The 20282-nt window shown below is 32.6% G+C and overlaps 1 protein-coding gene across 3 annotated transcripts in view; it reads right to left on the minus strand.

Annotated features, from left to right (window-relative positions):
* The window catches only part of LOC125069427 (lysophosphatidylcholine acyltransferase), a 60436-nt gene that overhangs the window by 4652 nt on the left and 35502 nt on the right, over window positions 1-20282 (minus strand). For 2 of the 3 annotated variants that reach the window (XM_047678920.1, XM_047678921.1), the window contains 3 exons: window positions 17096-17307; window positions 5859-5971; window positions 506-660 (listed from right to left, as the gene is read on the minus strand). In XM_047678920.1, the coding sequence (XP_047534876.1) occupies window positions 506-660; window positions 5859-5971; window positions 17096-17307 (480 nt within the window). The remainder of the gene's footprint in view (window positions 1-505; window positions 661-5858; window positions 5972-17095; window positions 17308-20282) is intronic. The other variant, XM_047678919.1, reaches the window with a different exon arrangement.

A 20282-nucleotide genomic window follows, 5' to 3' on the forward strand; every position in this document is an offset into this window, starting at 1 on the left:
TAATATCTATTAACGAAAGAACCTTCTACAAAGTATTAGAAAAAAAAAAACAGATGAACGAAATCGGTTTAGATAAAATTTGATAAAGAGATTGTTTATGTAACACACACAGGCAATATTTTGTTACTTTTTTTATTTCGCCCCTCGAGGGTAAAATGGATGAGAGTTCGTAGGCTATTTATAAAGTTTAATAAATTTCGCGTGGGTAAAACAACAGGTTCAACTAGTATAGATATAAAGCTATTATCGGTTTTGATTTTAGCTACAATTTGTTTTTATATGTTGATTTTACTGAGAATAATCGGCAGGGATCTCGGTACTACCATAGATAGCACTGTAAGAATGTAGGAATAGACGTTCATCTTGTATTTACCCTTGCAATGTAGCATTTTCTGCAAGACGAACCAGTCTCCATTGTATGTGTAGTAAATACACTTACACGGACGAAATCTATCATCTCTATTGCTTAAAAAAATATACCAGGAGTAGATGTTACTGAACTTACGCGCCAGGTCCCTCCCACGTCCACGTGACAGTATCCCGCGCGTTGGGATAGCGGATGGTGACGGGCTGCACTGGCACGCCGGGATAGAAGCCCCCTGGCTTAAACGTGATCAAGCATGACCGATTTGTGCACGTACCTTCCGGGAAGATTAGAACCTGGAAATAATTATAAGGCTGTTACCCGTTTAACTTAGATCTACCTTAAACCTACCCTCAGACGCGGACAAATCCACGTGTAAAACAACACGATACGACTTACACAGCCAGTGTTAAAGTTAAAATGGTTATTGCCAAATCTTAATTAATTCTTAATTAAAAACTAATATTCGCCCAGACTATACGCTACCATTTGAACACACCTTTCGATAACTCTAAAACGGGTCAATAGCTGCGTAAGAAAAAAAAAGAAAATCGGTTAACAAATAGGGAAGATAAAAATTTGGAACTGTTTTGTTTTCAAATCTAAATATTATATGTAGACATAGTAAAAAACAAAGGAGCTTCCCGCCGTTTGTACGCTTACCTCTTTTAAACTACCATTAATAATGTTTCCATTAATAAATAGCGTGATTCAAAAGGAAAGTTTGAAACATCGTGTTAAAGTTGAGAAACGTCAATTTCTAAGTAGGAAAGTCCCTAGCCGGGAAAAAACAAGAATTTTTCTTTTTATGTTTCTTCTTTAACCTAAAATTTGTTTATGGAGCCTTATTTCACCCGTGTAACGTGACCACGTGACCCGTGTGACGTGTTGATGGGTAGCTGGTTTATACTATATAATATGTAGATAATATTTTATTAGAGAGGTGATTCTGTGATTTGATTATATTTTTAAATCATAAATTATCTTTCTTTTTTTATAAAAAAATTCGATTATATCGAAAGACATGCACATTGGCATGCATCACTTTTATTTTTCTGTACGCCATTCGTTACCTCTGATATATAGCAATTTATTTTTAGCTCTTGGTAGAATTATGCTCCGTAGATGAGACAACCGAAACGTATATTCCGAAAAAAAACCGAACTCTATTCTAACCAAAATAAACAACATTTGACAGCAAATTGACGCGACATCATTGGTCGAGAGCTTGATTAATCTATGATAATCACTATGGATATGCGAAAAAATGGCGTTTTGAACGTCGACGAAACTGTTATCGGAATTTTGGAAGTTAAATTAAAGTGGGAATACGTAGTTAAGTGTAATAGTGTTTTTTTTATTAATAAATAAAAATAAATAAGATAATCATTTACTCATAACAGTGCACTATGTACCTGAGTTATCAACAAATATAAGGTTTGTTTATCTTTTTTCCTACTTCCATTGGAAAAAACTATAGTTGTGTATGTGCGATGAGTATATGACTCGAGGGGGAAAAGTTATGTGCTATTAGTGAAGTTTTATAAATTAGGTTATAGTTTTATAAAATAGGTTCAGCTAGTAATATATACTTTTAAATAAGTTACATATTAGCTAGATATTTTTTTAGTTGGGTACTTCTATATTTAGCTCTCGAGATGATATCAAGCAAGCGAACATCAAGACAACACTAAAAATAAAAACTCAAATGTAATTATTACGGTTATCGATATAGACTATTGTTTTCTTAATAAATCGATGTCTATTGTTATTTGCTAAAGTTTAATAAGCCATGATACTTCTGAAAGAAATACAACGGTACCTTTTTTTTTTAACGGCACGTCACAGCTATATAGGGTACCATTGAAAATCAGCGTTAGGTTGGAACCCGACTTGGAGGCTGAATGTACCACCTAATTAGAACACGATATTACATTTTTTACCAAATCTCTTGTTATTATATTTTCTTTTCATTTTTTTTTTGTGTTATTTGTAGATTTTTATTTATATTTGTCAGTTTTTTTTTATACTGTTTATAATTGTGCCGTTTCCTAAATAAACTTTTATTTATTTTTATCGTTTTAAACTAAACACTCTGGGAGCCAATTCTACTAATAAATCGTCGCTCTATCGTTATCGAAACGAAACGTTTTCGTTACTGTTCAGATATTCGTTTCTAAAATAAAATACAATTAGATATTTTTGCTTTGTCGATTTATAATTTCAAATCGTTTGTAAGAAAATAATAAGTAAGGCATATTATTCAACACAAGATTAAATAGATGATAAAAAAAAACATGGAACCAATACTTGACTCAACATAAAAATATTCTTTATTCTAATATCATATATATATAATATATATATATATATATAATATATATAATAAATATGTCATTTTTTGTGATTTAAATGTAATGATATCACCAGTTCGGAAAATGACGATTCAAAAGTGCTTGATTTTAGATTCTCTAGGTGATTTTTTATTATTAAGCTCAGTTTCAATTTTGTAAGGAATAGTCGAAGTTCGAAATATAAAAGTAAACGTACCATAACGGTTATATGTTGGTAGAATTCACCCGCTGGAAAGAGCAAAAGCTTTTTTTTAAATATAACATGGAGGTTGGAGTTGTTTTGTTGTTTTGTAGTTCTCTCCAGACAATCAAGTTTTTTAATTAAACCCGCTACTAGCTTTGAATTTTACAAAAAGTATCACCAATAAAACTCTTTTTTGTTCATTGCATTATATAACATTTATTTTAGGATGAACTGATACGTATAGTCTCAGAGTATAAAACAAAGGGCAAATGGAGCGCGCGAAACACTATATTGAAGCAACAAAATCGAATACAAAACCAACAACAAATGCATATTACCGGTTGTGCTAAACGACACGTCCATTTGTTAATATGACAAAAATGTTGCCACATTTAATTTACTAATTATTCACGTATTGACAAATTGTTAATTACTGCACACACTACCGATAACTTGCATCGTTTTTTATTTTTAATCTGAGCTTGTAGTTAATTGTTAACAAGATCAAGGAATTCACCCTTGTTACGATAATGCTATAATACTTGTACAACTGTTAAGCACAAATTATATAATAATATAATATAGCACAGCCCTCTCCGAAACGCACTGAATCTTCTAGTATAAATCTTAAGTATATTGGTTTTGATTTTTTAGTTTTTTCAGTTAGGCAATACAAAAAAAACGTCACCTTTTTAAAAAATGAGTTTATGCTTGTCTTTTTTCTATCTTTATTTTGTTGCCTTTGTTCTACAAAACTTCATTCATAGGTCGTCATGTGATAGATCGCTGTAAGATAAGATCGCCTCTGCGAACCATTTTTTTACAAATTTTTTCATAATCTCACGTAATCCGTTCTATACATGTTGCGCAATAAATAACTAGTAAAAAACGAGAAGTGTTATAATAATAATATAATAAAAATAACAGACACAATTAAATAAATTAACAACGACTGAGAACGATTAAACGACAATGACAAAAATGACATATTCTCAAACGTTGTCAATATAGAGAATATTAAAACTCCAAATATAAAATCAATAAAAACTCCGTGTGAATTAAAAACAATAACAAAACATAATCTTTAATAATATTATAAATGCGAAGGTCGACGACCTCTGTTGTTACCTCTTCACGCTTAAACCGCTGAATCGATTTAGATGAAATTTGGTATCGAGATAGTTTGAGTCCCAGGAAACGACACAGCTTACTGATTTCATTCAACCCTTGCGAGCGTAAAATTGGGTGTGACGGTTTGTGTGCTATACTTAAAATTTTATAAATATATAAAACTGTATACAAAAGAAAGAGACAGAGAGAAAGAAAAAGAGAGGGAAAGGTCGATTTCTGACAGTTCACTCAATTGTAAGCCGTGTGGAAGAACTTCGTTCCAATGAAATTTATAAAATACATACAAATATTACTTCGAGACACATACGAACATCGTAAATTAATGCACTTAGACTTGTAACTTATATAGTTTACCGTTGTTTATTTCATTAAATCGTAGTAAACGTGAATCGCTCGTATCCGTCCGAAATCAAAGTTATAATAACATTTGAATAGGTTTTAGGGTTCCGTACCTATAAAGGACAAAATGAACCCTTATAAGAACACTGACGAAGTGTCCGTCTTTCTGTCCAACAAGATCGTATTTCTCAGGAACGCGTAGCTAAATATCAAATAATATTAAAATTCTAAGTTTTCGCAATCAATAGTACCGTAGTAGTTATGGCACATTTTCCATTTATATTCACAAAGATGATCAAAAGCTATTGAGTACTTCGCGTTGACCTAACCCTTGTAGCTAAAGTGTAGGGAAAAATCCAAAAACTGTAAATTTATTGTTACATCAGTGTCTGTATATCTATATGTCTAGAGGTACGGAACCCTCAAACCACAAATCCGACTCGCACTGGCCGTTATTTTTTGTATTGAAATTTATATCATTATAATTTCATTGTAATGATTCTTGACGCGGCGACTTTGAAGATAGAAAGTTATAATCATCACGTTTGATGAGACGAGTTGTTTGTTGAAATAAATTGAGATAAATAACAATACAACCTTTGAACTAATTCCATCTATTACATTGTGGATAAGATCTATGCGAAACCGATATTCCTTCATTCATTATCATTCATTAAAATACAATGATATTTAAAAATATACCATAAGTATGATATAATTAATATATTTTTATCCTTGAATCACACTCAAACAGGCGTACAGATTGTTATCAAATTCGGTATTAAGGTCGGCTGTATCGCAGATTAGGAAATGGCATACGTTTTTTTTACCGAGAACTCAGATTGCCAATTGGTTAGAACGCGTACATCTTAACCAAACAGGGTTCAAACCCAGGCGAGAAACACCAATTTTTAATGTGTTTATAATCCATCTCATGCTTGACATTGAAGGAAAACTTCGTGAGGAAACATTCAATGAAATTCTGCCACATGCGTTTCTACCAACCCGTATTGCAGCCTCCCTTTGCTCCAATGTTTCCTTTAGCGTTAGCCCAGCAGAAACATTTATACATTTTTTTTTTAAATTACTTTGCAACTTGTCGTATATCAAAGTGGGTAATATTTGTTTATTAATGAAATCGGAGCCAAGGTATTTTATTAATATGATATTTTTATAACATAGCAATTATTAAAAACGTTATAAATTGATACATCACTGGCTGAAACTGCGGCTTTACCCACGAGAAATTTATAAAACTTTACCTATAATACGCAAACTGTCACCACAAATACTACTCCCTCGAGGTATGATTTAAAAAAAGTTTCCTATGTTTCCGGGGACTCAAACTATCTCCATAAGAAATTTCATCTAAATTCAGCGGTGAACAGACAGAGTTACTTTCGCATTTATATTATTAGTAAAGATTTATTGATAACGAAATCAATTTAATGCATATCTTAAATAAATAATGGAAAAACCAATATACCTGAGGCCAGTCTTCTTTAGAGGTGGCCCTCTCGATAATCTCCTTGATAGTGTTCTGCCGAGAGTTAGGATCATCTCGCCATACATAAACAGGCTGAGTGTAGTTGATGAGTTCTGGAAAATAATTCAAAATTATTCTGTTAAATAAATATAAAAAAATGTATTCCAATTTAACAGAATTATACTCAAATAGCTGTACAGTTTCTTATCAAATTTGTTATAAAGGTCGTCTGTGCTATGGATTAAGATATGACATACGTTTTTTTTACCTAGACAACGACCCAGGCAAGTACCACAAATTATTCAGGTGTTTAATTTGTGTTTGTGTTTCACCTCGTGCTCGACAGAGAAAAAAAACATCGTGACGAAACATGCATATGTCTAAATCAATGAAATTCTGCCACAAATTATCGACTTCAAATTTTAAAAAACTATATAAATATACTCAAATTTATGTTTTTTCAATTATTTTATTACATTCTTTAAATATAAGGATGATGTCGCTTCGTGCAAGCCGTCTAGGTAAGGCACACACACCAGAATCACTTTTTATATATATATTTTAACGACAAGCAGTTATACTTTGTATGTGTTCCGATTTGAAGGACAGGCTCAAGGTATATAATGACTTAGTAAATAATGATTAATATTTCTGACAGCGTCAACGTCTATGGGCGGTGATGACCACTTAACATCAGGCTCGTTTACAAGTCCGCCCGTCCCCGCCTATTTCATAAAAAAAAAGGATTTTTGACGTTTTCCTTTCCTGAGCTCGAGATGTTTTTTATTTTTATTTGGTTAAGCTCAATATTCCGACATTATCTACGAATTTTTTGTTCGCGAGACATTCGTAAATAACGTCGATAATACTTACTAGTAATAAAAATAATCATGTTAATTTAAAATCTTATATGGACCGTTTTGGTTAGATATAAAGCGTATAGTATATATACATCGCGATAATTTCATACCTCTTACAACCCGTAACCTGCAGTTTTATTTTACATAACAATCATAAATTCTTTTAAATAAACAATTGAGCAGACTTTTAGTAGAAGGGTGACTACCCTTCTACTGTCGTACCACACGAATAATGCCTTTTACTAAATCTGCTTTTTACTTTAAACATCATAACAATGCTTATTTTTGTAACGTCATTGATATTCATAATTATAGCCCGTTCGATTTATTTATATTATTTAGCTATGTGAAAACGTTCATGGTATGGCCATGTTATGCAGAGGAATGAGGACCATGTCGTGAGGAGGGTCTTGAGCATGGATGTGGACGACCAATGGAACGATGGATGAATTGTGTGAAAGACGATATGGCTAAAAATAGTGTTACTTATAAACTGACGTCAGACAGAGAAGTATGGAAGAAGACATGCTGCTCTGTCCCAAAATAAAATTGAGATAAGGGCAGGAGGATGATGATAACCCGTTCAATTTAATTATTAAACTTCTGCAACCTCTAAATACCCCAAAGAGTGTAAGTTTACATCTTTACTACCACTATTTATTTACCAATATTTTACCAATTATGTATATCTTTAAATATATTGGCACTTCTTGCATAAGAAACACACTCGTCAGACGCGTTTCAGACAACCACTGACACACAACATATGTCAGTCGCGTTACGCAATTTAGATTCGGTACAAGAACACTTTAATAATATTGAACCCACGAAATGGTAAATTAATAAATCAAATCCACTCAAATACAGTAACGAACTGTTATTATCAGCATATTTTAATAAAATAATAAATTATATACATAATAGTCACGATATTTCTACACGATATAGTACTAGTCTAGCTAGTGTTACTGTTATCTTTTTTCTTTTATTGACTAAAATTATAGTACTAACAATCTACTAGATTTTATTAGGAGATCGCTAATACTTTCATCAACTAACAATGTATCCAGATTATATATCACAGTTTCATTTCTCAGCTGCAGGGCTATTCTGATTCTCACTTCGAATGTCAATCGTGAAATGTTGATAACCGACATAGATGATAAGTCATCTTGTCATGTCATCTTATTTTTATAATTCTTATAGTCATTCTTATAGTCAGTCTCGTGTTATACGGTGAGTTTCGAGTTTCTTATTCGGGTTGACGCGTCAATCGCTGAAATTATTAAGCTATAAAAATCAATGTCGCTTATGACTTTGTGGAATGAACTTCGAGTCTGTCACAGATTATCCTGTTGAGATTAATACGATATTTTGTTTGGATTTAAGAAAAGTAAAATCTTGCGACTTCTTCATGTACAATGACAAATTCACGAGACACAATTATACACCTCGCAGGTCGCCTTACGTTTCTGCATCGCAGATGGTAAAAATTTACAGACAAAACAAAGTCAGTTCATCAAAAATCAGCATTCGCATTAGCAGCCCGTAAATGTCCCACTGCTGGGATAAAGGCCTCCTCTCCCTTTGAGGCGAAGGTTTGGAGCATATTCCACCACGCTGCTCCAATGCGGGTTGGCAGAATACACATGTGGCAGAATTTCATTGAAATTAGACACATGCAGGTTTCCTCACGATGTTTTCCTTCACCGCCGAGCACGAGATGAATTATAAACACAAATTAAGCACATGAAATTTCAGTGGTGCCTGCCTGGGTTTGAACCCGAAATCATCGGTTAAGATGCACGTGTTCTAACCACTGGGCCATCTCGGCTTATTAAAAATCAGTGATTACCTAAATAAAAATATGTGTATATGTATAGTAAACGAATTTGGTTCCGACTGACCTGTTTTTAAACTAACATGCCTGCAGCATCTTAATAAATTATTTACATTCAGCGCAGCCACAGGCAGTCCCGTTGCAGTTATTATTCTAATAGATTAGACGAGGTTTGAATAATTACAAACATAAAAGAGAAAGTTTTATGGTTTCTACTTTACTTGTGCGGTTTAATATCTATCATTTACACATTTTGTTATTTCATACACACACATATATACATAAGTATAAACATGCAGACGTACACACACATGCAAGCGTGCACACAATTCAACATACAATAATAAAAGCGATAAAACTGGGCAGATTTCGCACGCTCTAAACATGACGTATGTACATAGTGGAATTTATAAACATATACCTAAATCATTTAATCCCCTTTTTTAAGATGTTTAAAAAAAATAATCAAATTATATATATGCCTAAAACCTACGATCCGGTTGAAACCGCGGTCTAAGACTAGTATTACATAAAGTAAACGACGGCTAAACCGCATTGACGTCTTACTCGTTGCCAACATTCTTCGTCACTATAGGAGATTGCATATTTAATATTCTCATTAAGATACAAAATTTCAATTTCCTTTACAACATTTAATTATAAATTAGCCTCGAAGTTTTACTCTATTCAGGCACGCTTGATAGATTTTCACATGAAATTCTCAAGCGTTATTTTGAATGTTTTCATTGAGCTGCACATCTATATGGAAGTGCGTCATGTTTTTAAGTCAGAAACATAGAAATTTGTGTTTACGCTTCTGTTAATAAGTAAAAGAAAGCAACTACACAGTTTTTGAAATTTAACAGAACGGCTATATTTAAAAAGCTACTAATATACAATTTGAATAATAAAACTGTTAATTGAATATTTTTATCGTTGTATTTACGTTTGACGATAAAAGGGTCAACAATTTCGGTAGTTAATTGTATGATGTGCGTATTAAAGTACGTTATTAGGACGGAGTTTACAGGCTCATGATGATTTATTGCTTCTGGATATTGATAGTACATCTAATATCAATAACTCGGATTATACATATATTTTTAAAGTCAACTGTATGACGATTCAGGAGCAAAGAACCGAACAAAACAATAATTCATAAACAAATCTATCGTTGTAAATGGTAATTTATTATCCCTGCATTGCGGCAAATGGTACTTTTTATAATCGTAATAATTACATCTATTATATTTATATTTTAGTTCAAAACAAAACACGCAAAACCCCTGGGTAATAAGCTTTAGGTATAACCTTGAATTTTGATATTAATGTCTTCTGGAAAATTCAGAAAGCCGAATTGCCAAGTCACGTTCGATATAAAATTTTCTTACAAAACGAAACAATCCATTAAGACATAATATACATGATACATATAATATAGTGAACTACAGATAAAAAATAGTAACATAAATGTCAAAAAGAACATTGACTTATTTTTTTTTTTTTTTAAATTTTCGTAGTTTTCGATACGTGATGATCGTTACGCAGGTGTCCCTCAAGGGGGGTACATGTCAGTCACCTCCTCGTGGTGTACCCTGGGCAACGGGGCCGGCTTGAGCTTGCTCGTCGGCCACGGCTAAGACTGGCGGGAGGGATGCCGCGGGGCTGCTCCTGGTACGTCCCTGATCGGCGTCAGGGTGGACCATGTGAGTGGCCTCGTTGGCTAGGAGGGAGTGGGAGGGCTCGCTACTCGAGCCTCCCAGGTGTTTTACACCGGCGGTCAGCGGCGGAGCCTACCATCTTATCCGCCGCAGGGCGTCAGCTTCGTTGACGCCCAGCCTCCAGTGGCGGACTCGGGGGAGTTCGCCACATTTCCGCGTGGAGGATGAGGGGGAAGGCGCGCACTAGGCGCGCTTTCCATGAATATTCAGCCGCCTTACGGCGGCTGCCGCTGGTGGGGTCGTGGTTGCATGCCCTTGGCGATCCCGTGGCCTCACCACTCGGCGGCATGGTGGAAACCCGAGGATGGTTTTAGTGGGTAGGACAGGGCATTAGCACTAGCGTGCCCTGGCACGGGGCATTAGTTCCCGGTTGAGTCCCACATACCCGTCCCGGTCCCCCGACCGGGCGGCATGCGTAAATGCATTTCCTCCTCGTTAAACAAAAAAAAAAAAAGGTGTCCCTCAAGGAGCTTTTCTCTGGACACTATTATTTTTATTTCATATAATTGAAATTGTTGTGAGATACGCGTCTAATTCAAATACTACTATACTTATTTCCATTATTCATGAATCATAACGAATATATAACTAAAAAAACAAAACAAAATTGATAATATTCTCATTTATCAAAGTCGCCTAGAACACTCTTAATACACCTCCGCGAAACTTTTTTAGGAATTTCGAAACCTATCATAGGTTTTGTTTTGATTTCATTTTATTGTCTACTGCAATTAACTCATCTAAATTTGACGCCAAAATGTTGAAACCTCTTTTAAATGATTTTTTAAATATCAAATAGTATACATTCATTTAAATATCAGTTATTATTGGAGTTTGTCGAAAACAATTTACTTTAATTTTGTTTACGTGTTTAAAGTTTTTCTTATATAGCGCCACTCTCTAACAGGCCAGTAACTTTTTTCAAATTTTTTTTTTTTTTGCTAATTCGTAACAATTTTGTAAAATGCTATCAAGAATCCTCTTTATTCTTCTGCACATCTACGGCATGCTGGACAAGCTTTGTCGGTTTGACAATGAAACTAATCAGTAACTATTCGTAATTGGTAACTTACAATAACAATTACTTTCAATGAGTCATTGTATTATAAAATTTTCTATACCAAATTTTCTACTTAATAGATTAAAAAATGGAGTGCTACATAAAAATTGATCTTTGAATGAAACGAACACTTTCAGTTTTTAATACAATAGTATCGATTTTCAATTCGATCTAAACTACTTTTACGATCGAAGTTAGCCAACCGTATTACACCAAGCACACGTGCGAATCTAAAATCAGTATCACGTGGGGACTATTACGCGCGCGAAAATAGAATTTAATCGAAACAACGTCATAAACATATATTTGCATTATTCTCTTCAATAACTATGGAAATTTATTTTTACTATTATTTACATTAAGGAGCCAATTCAATATACAAGTTCGGTGTCACTGCAGGGGTTCCTCTCCTTTAAGAAGGTTTGAATTATTTCTATTCAAATTATTTTTAGTCAGTTTTTCTCACGAAGTTAAGTAGTCATCCTCCTGCCCTTATCCCAATTTTACTTGGGGTCGGCGCATAATGTCCTATTCTGCCATACTTCTCTGTCGGACGTCATCTCACAAGTAACATTCTTTCACACAATCCATCCATCGACTCTTTGGTCGTTTGGAAATTACGTAGTGCTTGTCCGAATTTGAGCTCCGAAATTTTTACTGGGCCATTTAAAAAAAATATTTTTAGTGTAACATAATTTCAAGTTTCAACTTCAACTCTCAATTTCCATCCGCTGCTAGCTCTAGCACTCGTCACTCCACCTAGACGGGTTGGGGGACACTACGCTTACCAAGTCGCAGTCTCCACTGCAATTCTACCATTAACACCACTTTGGTAAGAAACAACATTGAAGCTGGGAACTTTGGGTACAGATGAGTACCTAATGGTATGTGAGTTGGTGATCGCATGAAAAATCTACATCCTAGCGCTCACAGGCAACCTGCACGTAGTTTATCCTGCAGATTAACAAAGGAGGCGCTGGCAACCGACTAATGGTACGACCATTATATCTAGGCGTAAAAAACCACTTAAATACCACAGACCGTTGAAGGACATCGTCAGGATATAAAATACAGGCTCATTCTCTCTTACTCATCATGATTATTATTACAATAATGCATACAAAAGAATCACACGATGGTTTTACCAAAATACAAAGTTATGATTCAAAATTTAATACATTATAATTAGCAACCTATTATATTCAGCGACTGACTCGACTTTTTTATTCTAAAATAAATTATATCATTAAAAAACGTTATGAGTATTATAGACATAAAATACATGTACAAGGTTTGGTCCGTAAATAATGTTGATGATATCGACCTGAACGACTTCGGAACACGACCACGGAGGCATTTCCAAGAGAGACTTTCCAAATGCATAGAACATATTCTAACATCTGAGTTTGTTAAAATCAAACAAAATTACTATAGATACGGATGGAAATATTTTAAAATTATTCCATTGATTGATTTGTCGAAAATGAGGAAGTGTGGGTATTAAAAAATCTAATTTCGTTTAAATCGACTTTTGAATCGTAAACTATATCGAATTACTCTTTGAAAAAAAATTACAACAGTTATTGTAACATTTGAAATATTACCCAAACTGTTTATAAACAATATCTTCGAACCACTCAGTGTATTTTTGTTAAATGCATACTTTTTTAATAAAAATACATTGAAACGACAATATGATGTTTATTTATTACCAAATTAGATGCGGAATTAGAATTATTATGGTTCTTCAAGACTTCAAAACAATTATTTTTTTTTTCTAATTATACCGATACATATATAAAGTTTATTATATATAATTTTCTTTGATCGCAAATATTAAGGACAGAATAAGGCACGGGCATGACGAAGCGAGTCGAAAGGAACCGCGTCGTTTGTCATACTCACATTGAGAGTTGTACTCTCAATTTTGTGTAACCAATTGTGATAACTAGTCACCCATTGGTCGAAATTTGACCCCAATCGTTATTAAAAAGTTGCTTGCTTTAAACATTATTTACTAATAACACTAAAGCCCAAGATCTATAAACAATCGGTCGACAAAAAGAGGAGAAAAGATTGCTTCTAAAATTATAAAAATAAAAGCTGCGATAGGTTCCCAAATTACTAGCATGCATTATGCCCCATCGGGTACACGGCTAATTTATGTATAAAAACTGACATTCATTTTATTAATGGACAGAGCAACTTGCGGTTAGAATGAACGGGAATTATTCAAAGAGAAAATAATTGCATCACTCGTAACGTTTTACGGAGCAAAAGCGAACGACCTAGGAAGCGATTTAAAGTGAAAACAATTATTTGATATACTAAATATAATTATTATTTCGACGTCACACTATTATAGTGATTCTGTTTTGAAACATCCAATCGATACAAATACATAATTGAAGCGTCTGCCTGTGATTAAAAAGTAACTAAGTTTTTTTTTATGTAAATAAGTAGGTAGGATTTGCAAATGGGCAACTTGATGGCGCTGTAGGTAATATCAACCATTCCTTACATCACACCTATGTGGAACCAATCTGGGATACAAAGATGTTATGCAGTACCACTGGCTCACTTAACTTCAAAGCGGAATACTAAGTACTGATGTTTGGCGGTAGAATATCTGATATCACAAACCGCAAAGTACCGCAAAGTAAAATATGACTTAATATGAATTATTGCAAGTTAATAAAAGAAAACAATCTGTTTCTATTGTGTGTCTGGCATAATCTTCAAACGGGTAGTAATTACAAATCTATTTTAAACTACGACAACATAAAATGTACGTACAGATTTGTAGTTGTTGATTTTTTATAAGTGGGTATTACTATAAACCTACTAAATTAAACCGGGATAGAATAACAAATACTAATATTAGTAGATACAAATTTAATGCGAGTAACCACAGTTTATAAAATATATATTATAAATATATTTTTTTCTCAGTAATTATAACTCTACGTTTTTAAATTTAAAACATTTGTATATTATTATTACAGAAATTTATCAATCGAAATGTTAATGTCCTCGACTGTGGTTTCGAAAGTAGATTTACACATCGACATGTTGTCTATCAGTCAAGCTGAAACTCAATCTAATAAATAAATACACCAAAAATATACAAACACATATTTGGTGGCATTTTTCATCAGCCACATCGATTTCCCTTACGATATTTTCCTTCACCGCTGAGATGAAATATAAACACAATTCATTTGTGTTAATATATTACATGCACGAGAAAATCAACGGTTTAGATTTACTGTATTCTAACCAGTGGGCCATAAGGGCTCTTCAGCATATATTGTATTGTCAAAAACACATTAAATTAAAGATTTGCCTACACATTGAAACGGTGATTTGTTAAATAAATTCGAGCTTCGAATACTTCATCCATCAATAGTTATATTATGTCATCATATAAAACCTGTCTGTAGAAAGTTCTAATAGTTTTGATTATAAACGAACCCGTCTTGCATTGGCAAGGCTTGTGAGGATGTACAATTTAATGCAGTCTTTATCCTCCTTTCCAATCGCTCAGCGTTTCATGTCTAAAACTGTGATAAAAGTCATTCAAAATAATTGATTTGAAGTAGCGAAGAAAGTCAGCGGTGTGACCAAACCAGACGTGAATTAATCTTAAACCTGAATTATTTATTTTATACTTGGAACAAGAAGACGCGAGAGAACTTTCACAGAAGGCAAATTGACAATGTTTTTTATCGAAAACATTACTTGTTATAAAAAGAGATAGATTTTATAACAAACGTTAAGAAAAATTCAAACAGAATTCGAAAATCTTATTCACTCATTCTCGTACCGAAAACGTACCAGTACGTTTGGTTATTAGAGAACATTCATTGGAAACTAAAATTAAAAAAAAATCGTCGTGAACTGCCCAATAAGCCATTGTAATTCGATGCTCTGAACTAAATCTTTGCATAAAAGATCAGTAATATCAAAGCAGACTTCATTTACAACTCGCGTGTACGTTTACGTGTTCCTACATTAATACTTGTTAACCCATATCCGTCACGAAGCTCGTTCAAACGTCAGCTCAACAAAAGGGGTATTCAATTCATATGAATAAAAAACAAATAGCGAAGAGAAAACCATTCAAAAGCCTTCTTTATTAAGTCCGGTACTTTGTAACGGGTACTGTTTGTGATGCTTGTCGAATCGAACCTATTCAAATTTTTAAAACGTGACATGTCGAACAAAATGTTAACATAGGAGATCAAAATAAACAAACAAAGACATCCATACAAACAACGTAAATGCGAAGGTAACTCAGACAGAGTTGAGAGAGTCTGTCTGTCTATTGCTCTTTCACGCCCAATCCACTAAAGCGAATTTTATGATATTATGTATTAAGCTATCTTGAACTCCATATCAATATAACTATCTTCATTTTTATGCCTAACACTAGACGACGACTAGATATCTATATTTTAAAAGAAATTTTAATCGAATTTTGTATATTTTTTTATAATTAAATTGAAATATCATCATTTCTAGTGATATAGCGATGGAGTACGCATATTTTATTTGTCATTTTTTTATAAAAATGTCAGTAAAAGAAATATATAAACAAAAAAATAATAATAACACGTTAGTATTTTAAAACGGCATATAAATAACTCACTTATGCTTTATAATCCTTTATTTGATGAAAAAACTTTTGGTAGATATAAATACCAATAAAACATCTTAATTTTATGATAATTAATTTATATAAGTCTAGAAGATGGGTTTGTTAATTTATACCTATATAGTATTAACACAAACACATAGAGCAAATTATATATTATAATGTATGTACACAGGGCTTGGCACCTCGGTCGGGTAGTGCGGTGTAAGTTGCACGTAAAATCAATAGCGAAAGCGCACTGAATCACTCAGTAGGCTGCAATTTTGAATCAGTGTTGCGTAGTCGTTATACGCTTTTTCGATTCCATGATTATAACTTAGTCACATACAGCTTAGATTATACATTTCAGAGATAAATTTATAATTAATCGTTAGTAAAACAGTCTCATATTTTATATTCGAAATCTTCTCCTAAAAAATGTCTAGCTTTCCAACCAACTATGCAAGATGAGACTTATCGCTTCATAATACAAATATACTTCGTAAAAGTGGCAGTTGTAACAAAATTTTGAAGACAAAAAAGAGCGGATGTCGACCGCAAACCTGGCATCCAAAATGAGGGAAAATTTCTTAGAAGATTATGATAGATTACCTTCTTTTTTAGCGAAGTAGAAAACATTATAAAATAATTGTACAAAATAAAGTAAAATTGGTTTAGGTATCCATTGAAAAGCTGTCGTAACGACAGGCTATTTATTATCTTAATAAAGATGGTCATGACGTTCCTGCGTCTGTTATGAGACCACGACGACATTTCTAGCTACTTTTAGTAGTTCCATAACTGCCTAATATTCCTATATATTTTTTATAATAAAACAGGAATCTAAGATTAATCGACCACTGTGATATATATTAAAATTTTTTAGACCTAGAGTTGTTCCTCTGAGACAACCATGATTAGAAATTCATACATGCTCCTTATAAAACCAATTTTCTATTTAAAGCAAAATATAAACCAACACCAATTACATTACATCTCACAAAAGCTTAACATACCCCATTAATACTATTCTAGATACTGTGTGAGAAATTAATTTAAATTTACATCATCTTCGTCACCACCAAATACACCACCACCATAAGAAAATCGATTCACCTACTTCCGACATAGTTGTCCATGCTCTCCTTCCTAACAATAACAGAGGACATCCTGGTAGCATACACGATGCAGCTGTCCAAGAAAGAGGAGTGTGGTGCTATCACTAGTATCGGAGCCTCCTTCCGACTGGCCTGACGACCTCGTATCGATATCGCCATTCCTCCGGCGAGATACGACATCTTCCCAATGAAACATATGAGCGGTTTCAATGACCTACAATGGAATATGAAAAACATTTGTTACAAGAAATTTATTAATTTTACTTAGCGGATGTTTAGTTAAACATTGAACATCTCTTTCTATCGTTATTAATTTGACGTTCGAAAGAAGAAGACAAACATTGTTTAACAAATCAGCCCCTAAACGTTTATAGGTAAAATCTTTACTCTTTATATTATTTTTAACACTCTTTATATTTTTATATAATATGACGTCATCTACACTTTATCTTGTTCCTTTATGTTTTTATTATACTTAAAATACATTCGTGTGTGTGTGTGAGGGTAACAGCGGTTCAACCGTTACTTTGACCTTTGCGATCTTTTTGATGTTTATATTATGTTTTCTCAATCGATTACTTGAGGACCTGTTGATTTTGGTATATAATTAATCAATGGTCAAGATTATTTACAAGATGAATCATCTAAGTTTAGCAACGTCATTTGTCTTTCTTAATGCATACAATGTTTAAAATGTAAAAAATATTTTTGAAATCTATGCTTAAGTTTTTTTTCGGAATCAAGTTAAGAAATACTAATGATACAAAAATTCATATAGTGCAGTGTTATTCTGAAAGAATTCACTTCGTATCTCGCTCGTGAAATGTTGACAACCGATTTACAGTGAAGCCATTTTGATACGTGTCCTACAAATTTTATTATTATTGTCAGTGTCGTATATCCCATTCTGATATTTTACGCGGTGAGTTACGAGTTCTTACCTTACTAATATATTTCAAAATGGCTATATAATGTATATATGTATGCTGTACTTCATTTATGTATGGCTCTAATGTCAGCATACATCAATTCTTTCAAGTAAACAATACTAAAATGAATTTAAGAAAGTTATACGTTTAAAATTCTTTGAACATCAAAATATTAATAAAAAAAAAATTATAAAACGGCATAAGATTACATTTCGCAGATAATTATAAAAATGAGAAAAACTATGATTTCAGTTAAATTTATTTATCATAAAATATATACCTACATATACTTAACAAATAAGTACTATGTTCATTTTAAGCGATATATCTAAATAATAGATATTCGTTTTTTTTAAGTCAGTTATAAAAAAGCTTACATTCTCTGCAGTCTGGTCTAGCACTTTATAATTTTAACTCTGATTTAAATAACATCATGAAAAAAGAGGTACGGACCGTGTGAATTGAATTACGTGACTCAAACCTAATTATATTATTAATTTATAACTTATTATATAAAAATATCATTCAACTAAGCCTTTGTGATACTTGTATTAGCATACAGCGAGTACTAATATCATTTTCTAAAGCAGAAGCCACACTTTGGGAATCGTCGCCAAAATTATTTTGTGTTAGGTACATTATATTCAATTACTGTCATTTGTTTTTGATTTTTGATTGTTTTAAAACAAAAATTGATTATTATGATTCCGTAGACGTGAGTACTAGTAGATTTGATTTGTATCGGGATGATAGATGATCTTTTTAAACATACTTATGTACAGGTCGGATTTCACACGAATACGTTAGAGGTATATATTCAAATTTAGATATCATTTTTTACCCCGGCTAAAAATTCAATAAAATAAAGAAAATACATGAATTTTCTCTTTTATTATATTCAAGTATACATATAAACATTCCTCTTAAATCACTATTATCATTGAACATCTGTTCATTGATAAAAACGGCATTAAAATCCGTTGCGTTTTTGTAAGATCTAAGCGTACGGACGGCGAGTAGCGACTTTGTTTTATACTATGAATAGAAGAGCAGTCACTGAAAATTGAGATAAAATTATGTATTTATCCAATCATCTATTTAAGGCGGGGCTTACTCAAGTATTTCATTTGTTTAACTAACTTTAAATTTACAAATAATTCAATACTGTAACAAGACGCTTAAAAGTAATTTCATAAGTCTTCAAAAATAAAGAATATTTTAGATTGATTCAAAACGATTTTGACAGACTTCTTTCGACATGACGCATCTTTTTATAATTTGAAAGTCTCAATCAATCGTCAAACCGTAACACGTCCATAGAATGTATATTTAAATCATGTCTGCATACTAAATACTTTTCTTGCACATACAAGTTTTTGTTAAGCTTTTTTAAAACTATATCCAATTTATTAAACAATTCTCCAAATTTATTGCTACATTATACCAGTTTTAAGCTAGTGTATTCAAAGAGGTCGGTGACCTAGAACTAATATTTAAAAAAATCGTCTTCAAACATTTGCTTGTTAAGTTTAAACACCTAAAATAAAAGATCTTTAGCACACGCAAATAATAGCTTACAAAAACAGAATAATTAAAAATGTAACATTGTTTGACAATACACAAAAAAAAATTAATTACTCTACAATTCAGAAACCAGTCCAACTGCTTTTTAATTTGATCAAGATCTCGTTGGTGACAGATAGACAGTGTACCGTGTACACAATAAATATAATACATGAATGTCTTTTTTCTTTATACATCTATCACTAAACTACTGAACGTATCGGTATCAACAATCAACGCCGAATCGTTCGTAGGTGGTAAGGTTTTTAATTTTTTGAATTTCGTTCATCGTTCCCCCTCTTTTTTAGGTTTATTTAATGCCCAGCAAAGCAAGCATATAACAGCTAGTATGATGTATATAAAATAAAACACAGGAATTAAAACAGCACTAGTTAAAAAATTTTAGAGATAATTTCTGAATGATAAATTTTATGAAATGCCCAAAAGCTTGATGACACTATTGCAAATATTTAAGCTTCGAGGACTTTTATTTAAATCTCTACTCACAATTAGTTTGCTTTTCTCCTGAGAGACCACAGAGTGTATAATTTTTAGAGGTGACACTCTGTGGTTATCAGAGTATTCATTTTTTGAGTGAATTGTAATGTCCAGATAGGTACAATACAATGTGCAGACATTTGAATATAAAATTCTAATGGAAAATATGAAAAAAAATTAAATATTCATATAAAAAAAA

The sequence above is a fragment of the Vanessa atalanta genome, chromosome 15 (assembly GCF_905147765.1).
Source record: "Vanessa atalanta chromosome 15, ilVanAtal1.2, whole genome shotgun sequence".
Lineage (NCBI taxonomy): Eukaryota > Metazoa > Arthropoda > Insecta > Lepidoptera > Nymphalidae > Vanessa > Vanessa atalanta.